Source organism: Elephas maximus, chromosome 11, assembly GCF_024166365.1.
Source record: "Elephas maximus indicus isolate mEleMax1 chromosome 11, mEleMax1 primary haplotype, whole genome shotgun sequence".
NCBI lineage: Eukaryota > Metazoa > Chordata > Mammalia > Proboscidea > Elephantidae > Elephas > Elephas maximus.
Window position 1 is genome coordinate 19958211 of NC_064829.1, and position 20080 is coordinate 19978290.

Consider the following 20080-nt stretch of genomic DNA (forward strand, 5'->3'; position numbering starts at 1 on the left):
AGGTGGGAGGTGCCTAAATTTTTGTGAGATTAATTCCCCACCCTCTAGCACACAAATGTTTTACCAGTAAGTCCAGAGTCATTGACACTTCTTCCTTACTAAGTCCAACCAGACAATGTCATCATTGTAATGGACCAGTGTGATGTCTTATGGATGGGGAAAGTAATCAGGGTTCCTTCAGACTAAATTATGACACAGGGCTGGGGAGTCGATGTAGCCCTGAGGTAGGCAAGTGAACGTGTATTGCTGGCCTTGCCAGCCAAAGTCAAACTGCTTCTGATGGTCCTTCGAAACAGGTATGGAAAAAACAGCATTAGCCAGATCAGTAGCTGCCAGGTACCAGGAGAGGTATTAATTTCCTCAAGCAATGAAACTACATCTGGAACAGCAGCTGCAATCGGAGTCACCACCTGGTTAAGTTTTTGATAATCTGCTGCCATTCTCCAGGATCCATCTGTTTTTTGCACAGGCCAAATAGGCGAGTTGAATGGGGGTGTGGTGGGAATCACTACCCCTGCATCCTTCAAGTCCTTGATGGTGGCAGTAATCTCTGCAGTCCCTCCAGGAATGTGGTATTGCTTTTGATTTACTATTTTCCTAGGTAGGGGCAGCTGTAATGGCTTCCACTTGGCTTTCCTACCATAATAGCCCTTACTCTGTCAGGGATCCAGTGTAGGGGTTCTGCCAGTTGCTGAGTGTATCTATTCCAATTATGCGTTCTGGAACTGGGGAATCAGCTAGAAGATGCGTTCAGGGACCCACTGGACCTACTGTGAGATGGGCATGAGCCAAGACTCCGTTAATAACCTGACCTCCATATACCCCCACTCTAACTGGTGGGCCACAGTGACATTTTGGGTCTCCTGGAATTAGTATCAGTTCAGAGCCAGTATCCAGTAATCTCTAAAAAGTCTGATTATTTCCTTTTCCCCAATGAACAGTTACTCTCGTAAGAGGCCTTAGATCCCTTTGGGGAGGGCTGGGAGAAAGATTAACAGTAAAAAATTTTGGCAGTGTGTTGGAGTCCTTCCTCAAGGGGACTTGGCCTCCCCGTCATTCAAGGGGTTGTGGGTCTTTAAACTCGCTCAAATCTGGGATTTGATTGAGGGACCGTGACTGTCTTCTGGTGATCAGCCTGCTGTTCACCTGACCTAGAATTCATCCATTTGTACAGATCAAGCACATATTTAGTAGATTTTCTATCTTTCACTCCTAGGGACACCATGACTAAGTAGCCAACGCCGTTAAGTCCATACAAGTCAGACTATTCTGATTACTGCTTTGACTCCAGCTGTCCATTACTGTAACCATGCCCACCTTATCTTTGTCGATTGAGTGCAGTGACTTGTTCCCTACTAAGGGGGTGGTGCGTTGGATCAGCCCCATTGTGTTAGGTGTCTTAATTCAGTTAGGGCAGTGCTCAATGTCAAATTGATTTACATAGGATAGTGGTCACAGCAGTCTTAAAGGATGACGGAGCTCCCTTCACAAATTTTTTCATCTGGGCACCCTACAGTATCCCAAGGCAGGTCTGGAACTTCAACTTGATTTCGCGTAAGCCACCTCATAATCCATGCTTCGGCAACCCGACCAAATAAACTATTAGATCCTTTCCTAACTTCTCAAGCTGAAACATTTAATGAAGAATCTTTGCTTAGTGGGCCCATATCAATTAACTCAGACTGATCCATCTTTATGTTCCATGCACCATTCTCCCACACCCTTAATAGCCATTCCCACACGTATTCCCCACGTTTTTGTTTGTAGATTTTAGAAAATTCAAGCAGTTTTTTTTTTGGAGTGTAGTATACCTCCTCCTGGGTCACACTTTTTACTTCATGTTTTGGGGCTTGCTGGGACTTCAGTTATAGGTTGAGAAGCCAGAATGGGTAACATGGAATTGTTTTGGGAACATTTAGCATTGCCTTGTAAAGCATCTGCCTCAGGTGATGCCCCAGGCAATGACTCAGGCAAGGGGTCCTTAGAGGCAGCTGGGCTAGGACTAATCCCATTAGATGGGAGTGGAGGGGCTGATGGTTTTTCTGGGGAGGGCGGTTTAGCAGACAAACATGAAGTAATCTCTTCAGATGGGAGTGTTTCTCCTGGCAGGAGTGATTCAACGGAATTTAGGGGTTCAGTGTCTCCAGCTTTCTGATTCTCTGCCTATATGTCCCCATTCCAAGCTTTAGTATCCCATTTCGTCCCAATCAATTCCCTGACTTAAACGTCAGACACCTCTTAAAGTTGGCATTTGAGCTGGCATTGTAATTTAGCCACTCTTACCATAAGGCTCTGGGTTTGGTTTTAGGCAGTTTCAGCTCTCTCACTACAAGAAATTGGGCTTTCTTTCAAGCACAAGTGGAAGCCTTAAGGCCATTTATGTGGCACTTGAGCTTTGACTCTGAAGCCCTGAGTGCATCTCTTTCTTTCACCAGTTTGTCTAGCGGAAGTGGGACCAACCAAGCAACTTATACTTCTCATTCTGACACAACGGTAGAGCGATATCATACATGTGTTCACCCGGAGCCTTGCCTTTCACTAATACCTGATCTACTGGTGGTGATATTTTGCGTAATTGTATTGCCAGCTCACACCGTGGATTAGCAGTGCCCTCTTTACTAATGGAAGCAGAGTCATCAACATCTTTAAGGCTAACCAGGCTTGAGAAACAATTTAGAAAATTCATCCGTAGAAATTTTGTTTCTCTAATACCACTCTTGGTACAAAGTGTCTTAGGTTTGGTTCTCTAGAGAAGCAAAACCAGTAAAGCACATAAATATATGTAGTTGTTGTGTTGTTGTGAGGTGCCGTTGAGTCGGTTCTGACTCATAGCGACTCTGAGCACAATAGAACGAAACACTGCCCGGTCCTGCGCCATCCTTACAGTCGTTGTTATGCTTGAGCTTATGGTTGCAGCCACTGTGTCAATCCACCTTGTTGAGGGTCTTCCTCTTTTCCGCTGCCCCTGTACTCTGCCAAGCATGATGTCCTTCTCCAGGGACTGATCCCTCCTGACAACATGTCCAAAGTATGTAAGACGCAGCCTTGCCATCCTTGCCTCTAAGGAGCATTCTGGCCACACTTCTTCCAAGACAGATTTGTTTGTTCTTTTGGCAGTCCATGGTGTATTCAATATTCTCTGCCAACACCACAATTCAAAGATGTCAGCTCTTCTTCGGTCTTCCTTATTCATTGTCCAGCTTTCACACGCATATGATGTGATTGAAAATACAATGGCTTGGGTCAGGCGCATCTTAGTCTTCAAGGTGGCATCTTTGCTCTTCAATACTTTAAAGAGGTCCTTTGCAGCAGATTTGCCCAATGCAATGCATCTTTTGATTTCTTGACTGCTGCTTCCGTGGGTGTTGATTGTGGATCCAAATAAAATGAAATCCTTGACAACTTCAAACTTTTCTCCGTTTATCATGATGTTGCTCATTGGTCCCGTTGTGAGGATTTTTTTTTTTCTTTTATGTTGAGGTGTCGTCTATACTGAATGCTGTGGTCTTTGATCTTCATTAGTAAGTGCTTTAAGTCCTCTTCACTTTCAGCAAGCAAGGTTGTGTCATCTGCATAATGCAGGTTGTTAATGAGTCTTCCTCCAATCCTGATGCCCCTTTCTTCATATAGTCCAGCTTCTCGGATTATTTGTTCAGCATACAGATTAAATAGGTATGGTGAAAGAATACAACACTTACGCACACCTTTCCTAACTTTAAACCAATCAGTATCCTCTTGTTCTGTCCAAACAACTGCCTCTTGATCTATGTAAAGGTTCCTCATGAGCACAATTAAGTGTTCTGGAATTCCCATTCTTCTCAGTGTTATCCATAGTTTGTTACGATCCACACAGTCGAATGCTTTTGCATAGTCAATAAAATACAGGTAAACATCCTTCTGGTATTCTCTGCTTTCAGCCAGGATCCATCTGACATCAGCAATGATATCCCTGGTTCCACGTCCTCTTCTGAAACCAGCTTGAATTTCTGGCAGTTCTCTGTTGGTATACTGCTGCAGCCGTTTTTGAATGATCTTCAGCAAAATTTTGCTTGCATGTGATATTAATGATATTGTTCAATAATTTCCGCATTCAGTTGGATCACCTTTCTTGGGACTAGGCATAAATATGGATCTCTTCCAGTCAGTTGGCCAGGAAGCTGTCTTCCATATTTCTTGGCATAGACGAGTGAGCACCTCCAGCACTGCATCTGTTTGTTGAAACATCTCAATTGATAATCTGTCAATTCCTGGAGCCTTGTTTTTCTCCAGTGCCTTCAGAGCAGCTTGGACTTCTTCCTTCAGTACCATCTGTTCCTGATCATATGCCACCTCTTGAAATGGTTGAACATCGACTAATTCTTTTTGGTATAATGACTCTGTGTATTCCTTCCATCTTCTTTTGATGTTTCCTGCGTCGTCCAACATTTGCCCCATAGAATCCTTCACTATTGCAACTGGAGGCTTGAATTTTTTCTTCAGTTCGTTCAGCTTGAGAAACACCGAGCGTGTTCTTCCTTTTGGTTTTCCATCTCTAGCTCTTTGCACATATCATTATAATACTTTATTTACTTTGTCTTCTCGAGAGGCCCTTTGAAATCTTCTGTTTAGTTCTTTTACTTCATCAGTTCTTCCTTTTGCTTTAGCTGCTTGACGCTGAAGAGCAAGTTTCAGAGTCTCCTCTGACATCCATCTTGGTCTTTTCTTTCTTTCCTGTCTTTTCAGTGACCTCTTGCTTTCTTCATGGATGATGCCTTTGATGTCATTCCACAACTCGTCTGGTATGTGGTCGCTAGTGTTCAATGCGTCAAGTCTATTCTTCAGATGGTCTCTAAATTCAGGTGGGATATACTGAAGGTCATATTTTGGCTCTCGTGGGCTTGCTCTGATTTTCTTCAGTTTCAGCTTGGGAAGGAACAAGGACCCAGCAGCCTACTTCTGAAAAGCGTTAGCCGGTGAAAACCTAATGAGTAGCAGCAGAACATTGTCTGATATAGTGCTGGAAGATGAGCCGGCCAGGTTGGAAGGCACTGAAAAGAGGACTGGGGAGGAACTGCCTCCTCAAAGTAGAGTCAGCCTTAATGATGTGGATGGAGTAAAGCTTTCAGGACCTTCATTTGCTGATGTGCTATGACTCAAAATGAGAAGAAGTAGCTGCAAACATCCATTAATAATCAGAACGTGGAATGTACGAACCACGAATCTAGGAAAATTGGAAATCATCAAAAATGAAATGGAACGCATAAACATCTATATCCTAGGCATTGGTGAGCTGAAATGGTCTGGTATTGGCCATTTTGAATCAGACAATGATATAGTCTACTATGCTGGGAATGACAACTCGAAGAGGAATGGTGTTGCATTCATCGTCAAAGGGAACGTTTCAAGAACTATCCTGAAGTACAGCGCTGTCAGTGATAGATGATATCCATACGCTTCCAAGGAAGACCAGTTAATATAACTATTATTCAAATTTATGCACCAACCACTAGGGCCAAAGGTGAAGAAATAGAAGATTTTTATCAGCTGCTGCAGTCTGAAATTGATCGAACATGTAGTCAAGATGCATTGATAATTACTGGTGATTGGAATGTGAAAGTTGGAAACAAAGAAGAAAGATCAGTAGTTGGAAAATATGGCCTTGGTGATAGAAACAGTGCTGGAGATCTAATGATAGAATTTTGCAAGACCAGTGACTTCTTCATTGCAAATACCTTTTTTCACCAGCATAAACGGCAACTATACACATGGACCTCGCCAGATGGAACACACAATCAAATTGACTACATCTGTGGAAAGAGACCATGGAAAAGCTCAATATCATCAGTCAGAACCAGGCCAGGGGCTGACTGTGGAACAGACTATCAATTGCTCATATGCACTGAAATATATGTAGAGAGAGATTTATATCAAGGAAACAGGTCACACAATTGTAGAGGCTGGAACATAGCCGCAGGGGCTGGCAAAGCCAGGATCCTCAGGCCAGGGAGCAGGGCTCCCATTCTCAGGCTTTGAAGATCAAGGATTCCCAAGGTCTGCAGATAAGCTGGTAACTCAAGTCCCAAGAGCCAGAGGTCAGACAAACAGGAGGCAGCTGCAGAATCTGGAGTGAGCAAAAAAGCCAGAACATCCGCTTATATTTGGATACAGGCCACACCTCCAAGGAAACTCCCTTTCAACTGATTGGCTACTTACAGCAGTTTCAGTCATGGGAGTGATCACATATAAACACTGAGAATCATGGCCCAGCCAAGCTGACACACAGTCTTAACCACTGCAGAAGGGGAGTGGCATAGACTCACCTCCCTCCATTCGGCACCTGGTCAGTTGGTGGAAGGGGCGTGGCAGTGCGGGCCTGATATGGTGGTGGGCCTGAGCTGGGGGTGCTCTAGCTGTGGCAGCACGGTGTAGTCTGGTGGGTAAGGAGGTTGTGGTACGGGGCTAGGAGGGTAGGAACAAAGAAAAGAGGTAGAAAAAAAAGAGGGGGTGGCCAGCATTTGGGGTAGGTTGGAACTGGTGGATGGCGAGAAGAGGGAGAGTGGCATATGGGGCTAGGTGGGAGGTAAAAAGCAGTGGGCTGGTGACTCCCTAGCCATGGCGGTGCGGCAAGACTTGGTGGGAAGGGGGAGAGGTGGCTTATGGGGCTAGGTGGGAGGGAAAGAAAAAAAATTAAAACAAAAAAATGGTGTGGCAGGTGAGGGTAGATGGGACCCAGGGTGATGGCAGGCGGGTAGCTCTCTACCCGTGGTGGTGTGGTGAGGCTTGATGGGAAGGGGTAGAGGTGGCATCCAGGGCTAGGTGGGAGGGAGAAAGAAAAAATAGAAAGAGGGGAAAAAAAATGCCACAGAGGGATCCATCAGGTGCTTGTGGGGCAGACCCAGGGTGGTGCCTCTCCAGCCTAGGTTGCTTGGTATGGCCTGGCAGGAATGGATGGAGGTAGGGTACAGGACTAGGTGGAAGTGAGAAGGAAAAGGCGGAGATAAGGAAAAGGAGAAGATGGGAAAAAAATGTAATGGTGAGGCAGGTGGAAGCAGGGAAACCTGCTGGCAGCAGGCCTGTGGTTCTTTATCTGTGGTGGGACTGGCAGGAATAGGGAGAGGTGGCATACGGGGCTAGGTGGGAGGGAGAAAGTAAAGGGAGAAAGTGGGGAAAAAGTGGGGTGGGGCAGACATGGGCTGGTGTCAGGCTAGCATCTCTTTTTCCAAGGTGGTGCGTCATAGCTTGGCAGAAAGGAGTAGAGGTGATGTATGGGCTAGGTGAGAAGGAGAAAGAGAAAGAAGAAAGGGAGATAAAATGATGTAGCAGGAGGTGGCAGGTGGGGCTGGGGCAGACCGAGGCTTGTGGTGGGCCAGCATCACTTTAGCCAGGGAGGTGTGGCAAAGGTTGGCAAAAAGGGTTAGAGGTATGGTACGGGGCTAGGTGCAAGACAGAAAGAAAAGGAATAAAAATAAAAATCACACAGTAGGAGCCAGCTGGTGAGGAGGGTGGGGGTGGGGAGGACTTGGAATGGTGGTGGGCTCAAGTCTCTCTAGACAAGGTGACTTGGCGTTGCCTGACAGAAGCTTTGGAGGTGGTGTATGGGGCAAGAGAGTTGAGGGGTGAGAAAGCATGTTTGTCTGGTTACTGGGTGCTCTGTCTCTTGTTGGGAGCTCTGTGAAATTGCCTTCCTGTACTCCCTGTCCGGGGTTATTGATGGCTGTGCTCCAAGATGGCATTGCTGCATCGTGTTTATATGATTGTACTTTTTAAAAATTAACTGTGTGCCTGTTGAGGGCAGGAACCTTATCTAGTAGTCATTTTATAGCTGTTTCAATAAACAAAACAATCTCTTGCTTTTTTTTTTTTTTGTACTTTAGATGAAGATTTACAATCTCTTGCTTTTTACAGAAAAAAAAAATTAGGGTAGCTAATACGGGTAAATCAGTGTTATAGATTGAATTGTGTCCCCTAAAAATACATGTTGTAAATCCTAATCACTACAAACCAGAAAACCATGTCCACCACCTTCGAGTTGATTCAGACTCATAGCAACCTTATAGGACAGAGTAGAACCGTCTCACAGGGTTTCCAAGGCTGTAATCATTATGGAAGCAGACTGTCACATCTTTCTCCCATGAAGTGGAAGGTGGGTTTGAACCGAAGACCTTTTGGTTCGCAGCAGAGCGCTTCACCACTGTGCTGCCAAGGCTCCTCTAACCACTGTATGTGTGAATATAATCCTATCTGGGAAGAGGGTTTTCTTTATTATGTTAATGAGGCCAGATCAGTATAGAGTGTGTTTTAAGCCTGTCACTTTTGAGATATAAAAGGAGGAGTTCATTAGGTGAAGGGAAGGACAATACTCAATACACGGAAGGTCAGCTCAACTGGACTGAACCAAAAGCAAAGACATTTCCGGGATAAACTGAATGCTTCAAAGGTCAGCGGAGCAAGGGCGGGGTTTTGGGGACCATGGTTTAAGGGGACATCTAAGTCAATTGGCAAAATAATTCTATTATGAAAACATTCTGCATCCCACTTTGAAATGTGGCGTCTGGGGTCTTAAATGCTAACAAGCGGCCATCTCAGATGCATCAATTGGTCTCAACCCACCTGGATCAAAGGAGAATAAAGAACACCAAGGTCACACGATAACTATGAGCCCAAGAGACAGAAAGGGCCACATGAACCAGAGACCTACATCATCCTGAGACCAGAAGAACTAGTTGGTGCCCGGCCACAACTGATGACTGCCCTGACAAGGAGCACAACAGAGAACCCCTGAGGGAGCAGGAGAATAGTGGGATGCAGACCCCAAATTCTCATAAAAAGACCATACTTAATGGTCTGACTGAGACTAGAGGAATCCCAGCGGTCACGGTCCCCAATCCTTCTGTTGGCCCAGGACAGGAACCATCCCCGAAGACAACTCATCAGACATGGAAGGGACTGGACAGTGGGTAGGAGAGAGATGCTGTTGAAGAGTGAGCTATTTGTATCAGATGGACACTTGAGACTGTGGTGGCATCTCCTGTCTGGAGGGGGGATGGGAGGGTAGAGAAGGTTGGAAGCTGGCAAAATTGTCACGAAAGGAGAGACTGGAAGGGCTGACTCATTAGGGGGAGAGAAAGTGGAAGTATGGAGTAAGGTGTATATAAACTTACATGTGACAGACTGACTTGATTTGTAAACATTCACTTGAAGCTCAATAAAAATTATATATTAAAAAAAAAAAAGGAGTTCAGGCACAGAAGCAAGAAAACACAAACGGAGGGGAAGATATATGCCACATGAAGATTGCCAAGGAACTGAAGAACCGAAGCTGAAAAGAGACAAGGACTTCTCCCAGGGCCTACAGAGAGAGAGGGCTTCCCTGTAGAGCCAGATCCCTGAATACAGACTTCTAACCTCCTAAACTGTGAGAACATAAATTTATGTTTGTTAAAGCTACCCACTTGTGGTATTTCTGTTATAGCATCACGAAGAAACTAAGACAACCAGTTAAATCTGTTGGCGTGGAGTCCATTCCAACTCATGGTAACCCAGTGTGTGTCATAGGAGAAGTATGCTCCGTAGGTTTTCAGTGGCTGATTTTTCAGAAGTAGATCGCTAGACCCCTCTTTTGAGATCATTGCCTCTGGGTGGACTTGAGCCTCCAACCTTTTGGTTAGCAGCTGAGCATGTTATAACAGTTTACATCACCTAGGGACTTTGCTTATATGGGCATAGTATGTTAAAAATACCAATAGATGAAAAGTAAAAAAAGTAGAGGGAGACAGATGTAGACTGGTAATGTGGAACCTAAATAAAGTTAATAAATGGAAGTGTATTTTTTTTTTAATTTTTATTGTGCTTTAAGTGGAAGTTTACAAGTTAGCCTCTCACACAAAAACTTATATACACCTTGCTACATGCTCCCAATTGCTTTACCCCTAATGAGACACTCTGTCTTTTCGTGTCCCGTTCGCCAGCTTCTCACCCCCTCTACCCTCTCATCTTGCCTCCAGGCAGTAGATGCCAGCATAGTCTCAAGTGTACACCTAATCCAAGAAGCTCACTCCTCACCAGCGTCTCTCTCCAACCCATTGATGGAAGTGCATTTGATAATAAGATTGCTACCAATGCTGAGCCATGAAATCAACTTTGAGTTTCCTGGTGGTCAAAACAAAGAAGTAAATAGAACTGATATAAAATTCACAATATCCGTAAAATAAAAATATACCAACTGCTAGGAGAAGCAAAGTTTTCCTGACATTAAGATTTTAGAAAAATTTCTCCATAGATTTCTCATAAATCTAGAGTGATAAATTGGATCTTATCTTGTCTTTCAGTGCAAGATAAGGGTGTATGTTATTTTGAGTAGCGCAAGTTGTGTTAACCAGTGTTGTTGTTCTTAGCTGCCACTGAATTGGTTCTGACGCGTAACAACCCTGCATACAACAGAACAAAACACTGCCTGGTCTAGAACCATCCTCACAGTCGTCAAATGTTTGAGCCCATTGTTGCATCCACTGGGTCAGTCTTTCTCGCTCAGGGTCTTCCTCTTTTACTGCCCCTCTACTTTACCAAGCCTGATGTCCTTCTCCAGGGACTAGTCCCTCCTGATAACATGTCCAAAGTATGTGAGGTGAAGCCTTGCCATCCTTGCTTCTGAGGAGCATTCTGGCTGTATGGCTTCCAAGACAGATTTGTTCATGCTTCTGGCAGTCCATGTTGTATTCAGCATTCTTCGCCAACACCATAATTCAGAAGCATCAGTTCTTCTTTGGTCTTCCTTATTCGTTGTCCAACTTTCACATACATATGAGGTGATTGAAAATACCATGGCTTAGGTCAGGCGCACCTTAGTCCTCAGAGTGACGTCTTTTCCTTTTAATATTTTAAAGAGGTTTTTTGCAGCACATTTGCCCAGTGCAATTCGTTGTTTGATCTCTTGACTGCTGCCTCCATGGGCGTTAATTGCATATCCATGTAAAATGAAATCCTTGACAACTTCAATATGTTCTCCATTTGTCATGATGTTGCTAGTTGGTCCAGTTGTGAGGATTTTTTTTTAGGATTTTTGTTTTCTTTATGCTAAGGTGCAATCTACAGTGAAGGCTGTAGTCTTTGATCTTCACCAGTAAGTGCTTCAAGTCTTCTTCACTTTCAGCAAGCAAGGCTGTGTCATCTGTGTATTGCAGGTTGTTAATGCGTCTTCCTCCAATCTTGATGCCGAGTTCTTATAGTCCAGCTTGGATTTTTTGCTTGGCATACAGATTGAATGAGTATGGTGAAAGGATACAACCCTGATGCACACCTTTCCTGACTTGAAACCACGCAGTATCCCCCGTTCTGTTTGAACAACTGTCTCTTAGTCTATGTAGAGATTCCTCATGAGCACAATTTAGTGTTCTGGAATTTCCCTTCTTCGCACTGTTATCCGTATTTTTGTTATGATCCACACAACGGAATGCCTTTGCATAGTCAAGAAAACACAGGTAAACAAATCTGTCTTGGAAGAAGTACAATCAGAATGCTTCTTAGAAGCTGGAATGGTGAGACTTTGTCTCATGTACTTTGTTTTTTGTTTTTAATAATTTTTATTGTGCTCTAAGTGAAAGTTTACAAATCAAGTCAGTCTGTCACATATAAGCTTATATGCACCTTACTCCATACTCCCACTTACTTTCCCCCTAATAAGTCAGCCCGCTCCCTCCTTCCTGTCTCTCCTTTCGTAACAATTTTGCCGGTTTCTAACCCTCTCTACCCTCCTATCTCCCCTCCAGACAGGAGATGCCAACACAGTCTGAAGTGTCCTTCTGATACAAGTAGCTCACTCTTCATCAGCATCTCTCTCCAACCCATTGCCCAGTCCCTTCCATGTCTGATGAGTTGTCTTCGGGAATGGTTCCTGTCCTGGGCCAACAGAAGGTTTGGGGACCATGACCACCAGGATCCTTCTAGTCTCAGTCACACCATTAAGTCTGGTCTTTTTAACGAGGATTTGGGGTCTGCATCCCACTGTTCTCCTGCTCCCTCAGGGGTTCTCTGTTGTGTTATCTGTCAGGGCAGTCATTGGTTGTAGCTGGATACCATCTAGTTCTTCTGGTCTCAGGCTGATGCAGTCTCTGGTTTATGTGGCCCTTTCTGTCTCTTGTCGCCATAATAAGGTTTTGATCTGGTTGTTCATTTATTGATGAACCTTGCATTGTCAACTAGAGCTACTTGGTTACACTTAAAATGCCATGGGTACAAAAGAAACAGGATAAATGCTGTATTCATCCCCTTTCGTTTGTTGGTGTTAAGGGTAAGCAGTTGGTCATCAACTTAGTTCCCCTAGTGACCAATAAGGATTTTTAGTGTCATTCAAGATTAGCATGTTATTAGGCTAGGTTTTTTAGTTGTCTCTGGTGAGGTTGGTCTAGATTACCTATACTATCATTACCTGAAGCAGAAGTCAGCCTTTCTTCTTAACTGTTTATGCATCTGACATTGTTTCATTTTAGAAAGAGCCTGTATTTTTTTAAATTTTTAAAGATATATAAGCTTTAAATGAAAACGTTAACTCATTCTACTGATTCTCAGTTTTTTGGTTAGTCATGAGATCGTGAGAGTTCACTTTTTTTTTTTTAAATTAGTGAACCCCTGCTGTCTTGTTGATTTTTCTGTTGTTCTTTAGTGACTTAGGAGACCCCATATGTTACAGAGTAGAACTCCATAGGGTTTTCTTGGTTTTAGTCTTTACGGAAGGATCCCTGGCAGCGCAGTGGTTAAGTGCTTGTCTGCCAATTGAAGTGTTGATGGTTCAAACCCACTAGCCACTCTATGGGAGAAAGATGTGGCAGTCTGCTCCTATAAAGATTACAGCCTCGGAAACCCTAAGAGGCAGTTCTCCTCTGCCCTGTAGGGTTGCTATGAGTCGAAATCAATTTGATAGCAATGGGTTAATCTTTACAGAATAAGATCACCAGGTCTTTTTCTTGCTCATTGCAGCTGGGTGGTTTCAGACCACCAACCTTTTGGTTACTAGCAGAGCACAAATCATTTGCCACTCGGGGACCTTAGTTTTCACATTTTTTTTCATGTATTTATTGGTCAGTTGTATTTTCTCCTTTTGTTGATTGTTCATGTCCTTTCTGCTCATCTTTGGTGATCTTAATCTTGCTGATTTATGAGGGTTTTTTGTCTATTAAGGATAATAACCCTTTGTCTCTTGTTGCAGTTTGCCCTGCAATATATAATTTGCCTTAACTTTTTAAAATTACTTTTTTGGAAGGGATTATAATAAATATAAAGATTCTTTAAAATATGCTTATTTTCCAAATACTCTGTATACCAGAGCTATTCTCAATGATATAAAATATTAACCCATTTTTTCTAGTATTTTTGTTTTATTTTTATGTATTTAAATATTTAATCTGTATAAACAATAAATGTTACATTAATGCTGTGCTCCAGAAAAGTTGAGTATGTCTATATTGACATGAAATAATATGCCCTTTGTCTGGGTGGACCCTACTGATGAATGTAGTATTGTTAGTTGCCATCAAGTCAATCCTGACTCAGAATGACCCTATGTGACAGTATGGAACTGCCCCATATGGTTGTGTAGCCTGTAATCATTTGGGAGCAGATCCCCAGGTCGCCTCTGGAGCTGTTGCATGGGTTTGAATTGCCAGCCTTTTGGTTAGTAGCTGAATACTTAACCATTGCACCACCAGGGCTCCTCTGATGATTGTTAAAACCACCTGATCACTAGTGTTCTTAAGTGGCATATAGTAGCAAAAAAAAAATTAGATAGATTGTGCTATGTTAATTATGCAAGGGAAAAATTTTTTAAAATACTGAGTCTTATATTTTCTAGACAGACCTAGTAAGATGATAATATATTATCAGTAGTTCTATATTCTTGTAAATTTCACTAGTTCATTTATCTCTTTTGTATAATAATTGATTTTATTTCTCTTATTTTGGATAGACTCTTGGCATTTCACCTGAAGAGAAATTTGTTATTACAACAACAAGTAGGAAAGAAATTACCTGTGATAATTTTGGTAAGTAAACAGTGTTAAGTTCATGCTTTTATATTTAATATGTGCTAGTACATGAAGTACATGATAGAGCGGTAACTATTTTATTACACACATGTATATTAAAACTATTAATGATTGTTGGAATGGAGGAAGAAACTGACTATATGTGTACAGTTTGCTCAAAGGTCGTGTATTTGAAGCAAGATGATGGGAAAATAGTTGATAACAGCTGTGGCTACAGAAGATGAGACCTTGCCCAACACCTCGCACAGATCCTTTGTTTAGGTCCTTAAAAAACTAATTCTCCACACCTACTTGGATTCTTTCATTATCTTTTTTTTTTTTTATTTTTAAAAAATCTAATTAGTTACAAAGACCTGTCATGTTTTCATGCCTCATTTCTTTTGAATTTAACCAGCCTTCTCTATTCATGTTAATAACCACTCTAATCCAAATTTTCATCTGATCTGTTGTGATAGTTTAACTTAATAAGAATTGAGTATTTCACATAAATGGATGTGTTTGGGCCCATTCCATGGTACCCTTAGCAAAACACAACTGAATTTGTAGATAGCTCCATTGTTTTGAGATTTGCCTATGCCATCTTTAAAAATAATTCATAGGTACAGTTTGCAAAATTGTAAGTTCATTGAGTTTCTGGTGTTAGCCTAGCACTTAGGATTTTACCTCTTGATTGCAGATGAAACTGTTAAAGACGGAGTCACTCTCTACTTGTTGCAGTCAGTCAATCAGTTACTACTGTCAGCTACAAAAGAACGAATTGACTTCCTACCTCACTATGACACACTGGTTAAAAGTGGCATGTATGAATATTACGCAAGTGAAGGACAAAATCCTTTGCGTAAGTATTCCATCCATACTAATTTTGGTGAACTATTACTCTTCTTTATCCCTTAGTTTCTTGTCCCATTCTTTCAGTTTTCATAAATTCTCTCATTCTACTTTATGAGAAGACAGTGTCCACTCATTGCAAGCTTTCGTACCCCAACCTCTTCATCACTATGTATTTCTTTTTCTACTTAAGTCATTTTACTTCAAAGTAAAGATACCTGTTTTTTAAAGCTAGCCTAGTACTAGAATTCATTCTTTTACACCTCATGAGGGTCTCATGCCTACATGTCTTTTCATCTCCCGTATATGCCCCTTTCCTGATTTGTTCTTCTTGGCGTCCTATAAACCTCTCCCAAATTGAGAAAATATTTGCTTTACCTTGTGTACTTATATAGCTGAACTGCACAAGTAAGTAGTGTTCTTGTCTCCATTTCTTTGTCATTTCGTTCCACCTTTACTACTTGTCACTGGACTGTTTGCTAGATCTTTACAAATTAGTCAGTTTACCCACTCACTCTTCCCTCTCTGGACCTTGCCAAAATGTTTAATACTGCTTAGATGTTCACTATAAACGTTCTTATTAGAAATATTTCTTATCATTGTAATCGTTTGTGGGAAATTTTAGGAAGCATAGACATGCAAAAAGAACATAACGAACATTTGCATCTCTACCACCCAGTTATACTGTATTTTTATGCAAATAACACCGTCCCCCAACAAGATATTTTCATAAGCATACTATGCTAATACATAAAAAAATGTATTGGCATAGCGGTGCTTATAAAAATACCTTGAGAGAGGAGAGGGCGTGGTTGGCAAACAAATACAGAAGGTGTGTGTTTGCATTAAAATGCGGTAACCACCACAGACGCTTCAGTGTTTACCCTTCAGACCTTTTCGTATTGTTTTTTTTCTTTAGATGGTTTTATTCTGTGCATACTTTTTTACCCTTTTTTTTTAGCTTAAAAATAAAAGGAACATCTTTCTATGTCAATATATGTTTTCAGTTGTATTTAGGTAACAATTTATTTGAACAGTTGTCTCCTATTATTAGATGTTGTCATCTGTCTTGCCCCATCTTTCCTCTGCTGGCTTGTTTAATCTCTTTTATATCTCAAAAGTTACAGTCTACACTAATCCTGCCTCATCAACATGACAAAGACAACCCATTCGGAAATGGGATTATAACCATAGGCTAGAGGTTAGGATTTATAACACATATTTTGGGAGGATGTAATTCAATCCATAGCAGACATTAAGGTTGTTTTCAGTGATTTTATTGTTACAAATGACTGAATATTTTTGTGATTAAATCTTCGTGCACGTTCTTTCCTTAACTATTACTACTGCTTTTACTGCTGTCAGCTGCAGTGCCTGGCACTGTACCAAGTGCCCTGTACACGTTACTTCACTTAATCCTTAATCCTGTTTGGTAGGTAATGTAATTAACTCTATTTTGCAGAAGAAACTGATGCTAAGAGATTTTAAGTAGCTTGCCAAAGGACACACTGCTAATAAGCAGTGGGGCAGGATTTGAACCCTAGCAGTGTGAGTTCAAAGCTTGAACTCTTAATAGTGCGTTTATTACTTCCTACATTGTTCTCTTTGTACAACCAAGCTCGTGTTTCTCCCATCTTAAAAATCTTATCACTTACCCCAACAGTCTGTCCAATCGTTTTGCTTCCTTTTACAGCAAAACTCAGAAGAACTTTCTGTGTTCACTCTCTGGAGTGCCTCTCCTCCTCCTGTTCTATCCTGCTCACTTGGACGCGGTGTTTCCCAACCACTGTACTATACTTACTTTTTGCAGGGTCACCAGTGACTAACTCCAGTGATCAATTTTCAGTTCTCATTCAATTATGGCATCCTTTGACACTTCTTCCTCTTTGATACACTTTCTTCACTTGGCTTTTGAGAGACGCACTCTCTTGATTTTCCTCCTATCTCGCTGGCTGCCCTCGTCCCTCTTATACCACCTTGTTAATGTTGAAATGCCTCATGGCTTAACCGTTGGTACTTCGTCTTCTCTCTCACTTCTTCACTTGGTGGTCCCATTCATTCTCATAGCTTTAAATACCACCTTTGTCACAGTGACTCACAAGTGGAGATGGTGAGAAACAGTCATTTTAAATTAAATATTGAAAATAGTGCCAGACTTCTCTCCTGAATTCCAATTTTGTCTACCCAGCTGCCCATGTGGGATCTTCACTGTGTATAAAACAGGAACCCTGATCTCTTTACTCAGTCCTGTACTGCTCATGGTTTTCCTCATCTCAGATGATCACTTCATCCTTCCAATTGCTCAGGCCAAATTGATTCTTCTTTGTCTCATGCCTCACATTCAGTTTGTCAGGAAATCCTATTAACACTATCTTAAGTGTTCATCTAGAAATGACCATTTCTCACAGCCTCCATTGCTGCGACTTGGTCTGAGGTGCTATCATATCTTACCTGGATTATACAGTGGCCTCTTGACTGGTCTCTTTCTCTCCATCCCTGCCTGCATAGGGACTGATAAGTAGATTGTGTCAGTCCTCTGTTGAAAACATCTATGACTCCCATTTTCACTTTTGCCAAAGTCTTTATAAGTACCTAAAAGGCCTTAGCAATCCTGCTTTGTACCTCCCTGACCACACTGCCACACTGGCCTCCTTGCTATTCCTCCAACTTGCCAGTCATAGTCTTAGCTTCAGACCCCCTGCTGGAATGCTCTTCCGGCAGATAGCCCCTTGTTTCATTCCCTCACCTCATTCAGGTCTTTTTTATCTTATACCTTCTCAACAAAGCTTACCTTGATCACCTTATTTAAAATTGCAACTCTATGCCCCCTATGCCCTACCTGCAGTTTGATCCCTTTTCCCTGCTGTTCTTCTCCATAGCATATATTGTTCTCAGGCATTGTAGAATTTACTCATTTATTATGATTATACATAATTTCTTGTCTTCCTCCGCTAGAATATTAAGTGCACAAAAACAGAATTTTTGTCTGTGTTGCCTAGTTTCTAGAACAATGCCTGGCACATCATAGGTTCTTAAATGTTTGAATATTGGATTAATTTTACTCTTTCTTTGGAGATAAATTTCTAAGTGTGCAGTTGTGGAGACAGGATATATTTGTATCTAAGACTTTTGATATAGGCTGTTTAATTACCTTCCAGATTGGTCATACCGGTTTTCATTCCCACTGTCATTATATGAATAAGGTAATCACTGTTTATACTCTTGGCATGATTTCTGTGACTTGACTCTACATTCTTGATCTTTCTTTACCTCTGTTTTTTTTTGCCTTCGGTGTTGCTTCTGATTCTTCTTGACCATCTGCCTGGTGGATGTTTTGTCAGCTCATACTGATCATTTCTTTTTGTGCTTTTCTCTTAGTGAGCTGATTCAAGCCTGAACTATTATATCTATGCCACTGAAGCACAAATCTTTATCTCTGGCTGTCTTTATTATTTAAATTAAGCATGGAATCTGCTGTCTTCCTAGGAAGTGCCTCTGCTCATTCAGCTTGATAGGGCACAGTATCTAAAACTGAATTTTTGTTTCCTCCCCTATAAATTTTCCCTTGATGGGAAATATTAACATTTACTCAGCATCCTGAAGGCAAAAATTTAAAACCATATTTGACTTTTTTTTCTCTTTTCTTTTTTTTCTCATTCAGCAATTTATACACAAATTGTTTTGTGACATGGGTTGCAGTCCCTGCAGTGTGTCAAAACACTCCTCCCTTCCACACCCTAATTCCTCTTTTCCACCCATCCATGTTTCCTGTCCCTGCCTTGTCATCATTGCTTCTGGGCAGGAGTTGCCCTTTTGAACTAAGAAGCATGTTCCTCACTCAACTATGTTATTGTTTGTTTTATAGACCTGTCTAGTCTTTGGCTGAAGGGTATCTCCTTTTTTTAATCTAATCAGATATTAAGTTCTATTCAAATCTTGCTTCTATGTTTCACTTAAGTCTCTTTTCCTCCCATTTCCTACTATGTCCCTTCTCCATTTTCTAGAGTATTACCCTTAGCCAGATCCTTGTACATATCTGATTTGTTATAGCTCCCTTCTCACTAGTTTAACAAAACTGATATCACCACCCTTAAGTGCTAAAGGTGAGTGCACTCTGCCGGAGTGCTACCTTGCAGAATAATTACAGCTTTAGTTGGGTTAAGCGTCAGTAGAAGTAAGTGACATAAATTTGGCATGTTACCCTTTCTTTTCAGCTAAGGGAATAAAAGCAGGAAATAATTTGAATAGCGAGCTTGAAGAAAGGAGAGCATTGGTTAGTGCGGAGCCAGTGAGAAACAATGTCAGCTTGGTTGCGTGGTGGGGAATCAGTAGCAGTTCTGTCAGTGAAGCAGATGCGTTCAGCTGTCTGACGGGTTTCTGTTAGTCATAAGAATTCTATATCTAAGTTAGCTTTTAAGAGACACTTTTAGAATTGCTTCTTATATGCCCCATACTTCTAAATGTGCCCAGTTTTGACTTCTGCATGATATAATTTCATACCACAGACCACTACTTGATTTGATTGTTATGGCCTTCTGTTTATCTCCTGTGTCTGTATGTCTGTCTTTAGTTGTAAACTCCTTGAAGCCAGGAATCATGGCTGGCTGACTCTTGCCGTATATAGCCATACAAGTAGTGCTTGATGACTGCTTTTTTATGCTGGTGGTGATTGGCGATGATAACGTTTATTAAGTATTGTATCATTAGGATGGAAATCCTGGTGATGTAGTGGTTAAGTGCTACGGCTGCTAACCAAAAGGTCGGCAGTTCGAATCCACCAGGTGCTCCTGGGAAACTCTATGGGGCAGTTCTACTCTGTCCTGTATGGTCGCTATGAGTTGGAACCGACTCAACAGCAACGGGTTTGGTTTTTTTGTTAAATGTTTGTTTTATCGTTAGGATCAGGATAATACTTTAATTCTAGCTCTTTGGAAAATAAAAGTGATGGCTTAAGGTAGTTGAGCGTTTCTTCTACTTTGAACTTTATATGAAGTATTTGGAAGGGAAAAGTTAAGCAATAACATTTTTCATTCTCTTCCAGCATTTGCTCTGGCAGAATTAATTGACAATTCATTGTCTGCTACTTCTCGTAACAATGGCATAAGAAGAATACAGATCAAATTGGTAAGAAAAGAATACTCAAAAGCAGTTTAACTTTTTCTTTCATAAAAGTAGTGTAGATTTGTTTGAGAAAAATTAGAAAATAAAAGCAGAAATAATTATCTGATGTCTCTTTA

At 41.5% G+C, this 20080-nt stretch overlaps 1 protein-coding gene across 1 annotated transcript in view; it reads left to right on the plus strand.

Moving 5' to 3' along the window:
* Positions 1-20080, plus strand: part of SMCHD1 (structural maintenance of chromosomes flexible hinge domain containing 1) — a 183890-nt gene that overhangs the window by 29647 nt on the left and 134163 nt on the right. Inside the window, exons 2-4 of the mRNA XM_049901053.1 lie at positions 13937-14012; positions 14692-14853; positions 19885-19967. Coding sequence (XP_049757010.1) covers positions 13937-14012; positions 14692-14853; positions 19885-19967 — 321 coding nt within the window. The remainder of the gene's footprint in view (positions 1-13936; positions 14013-14691; positions 14854-19884; positions 19968-20080) is intronic.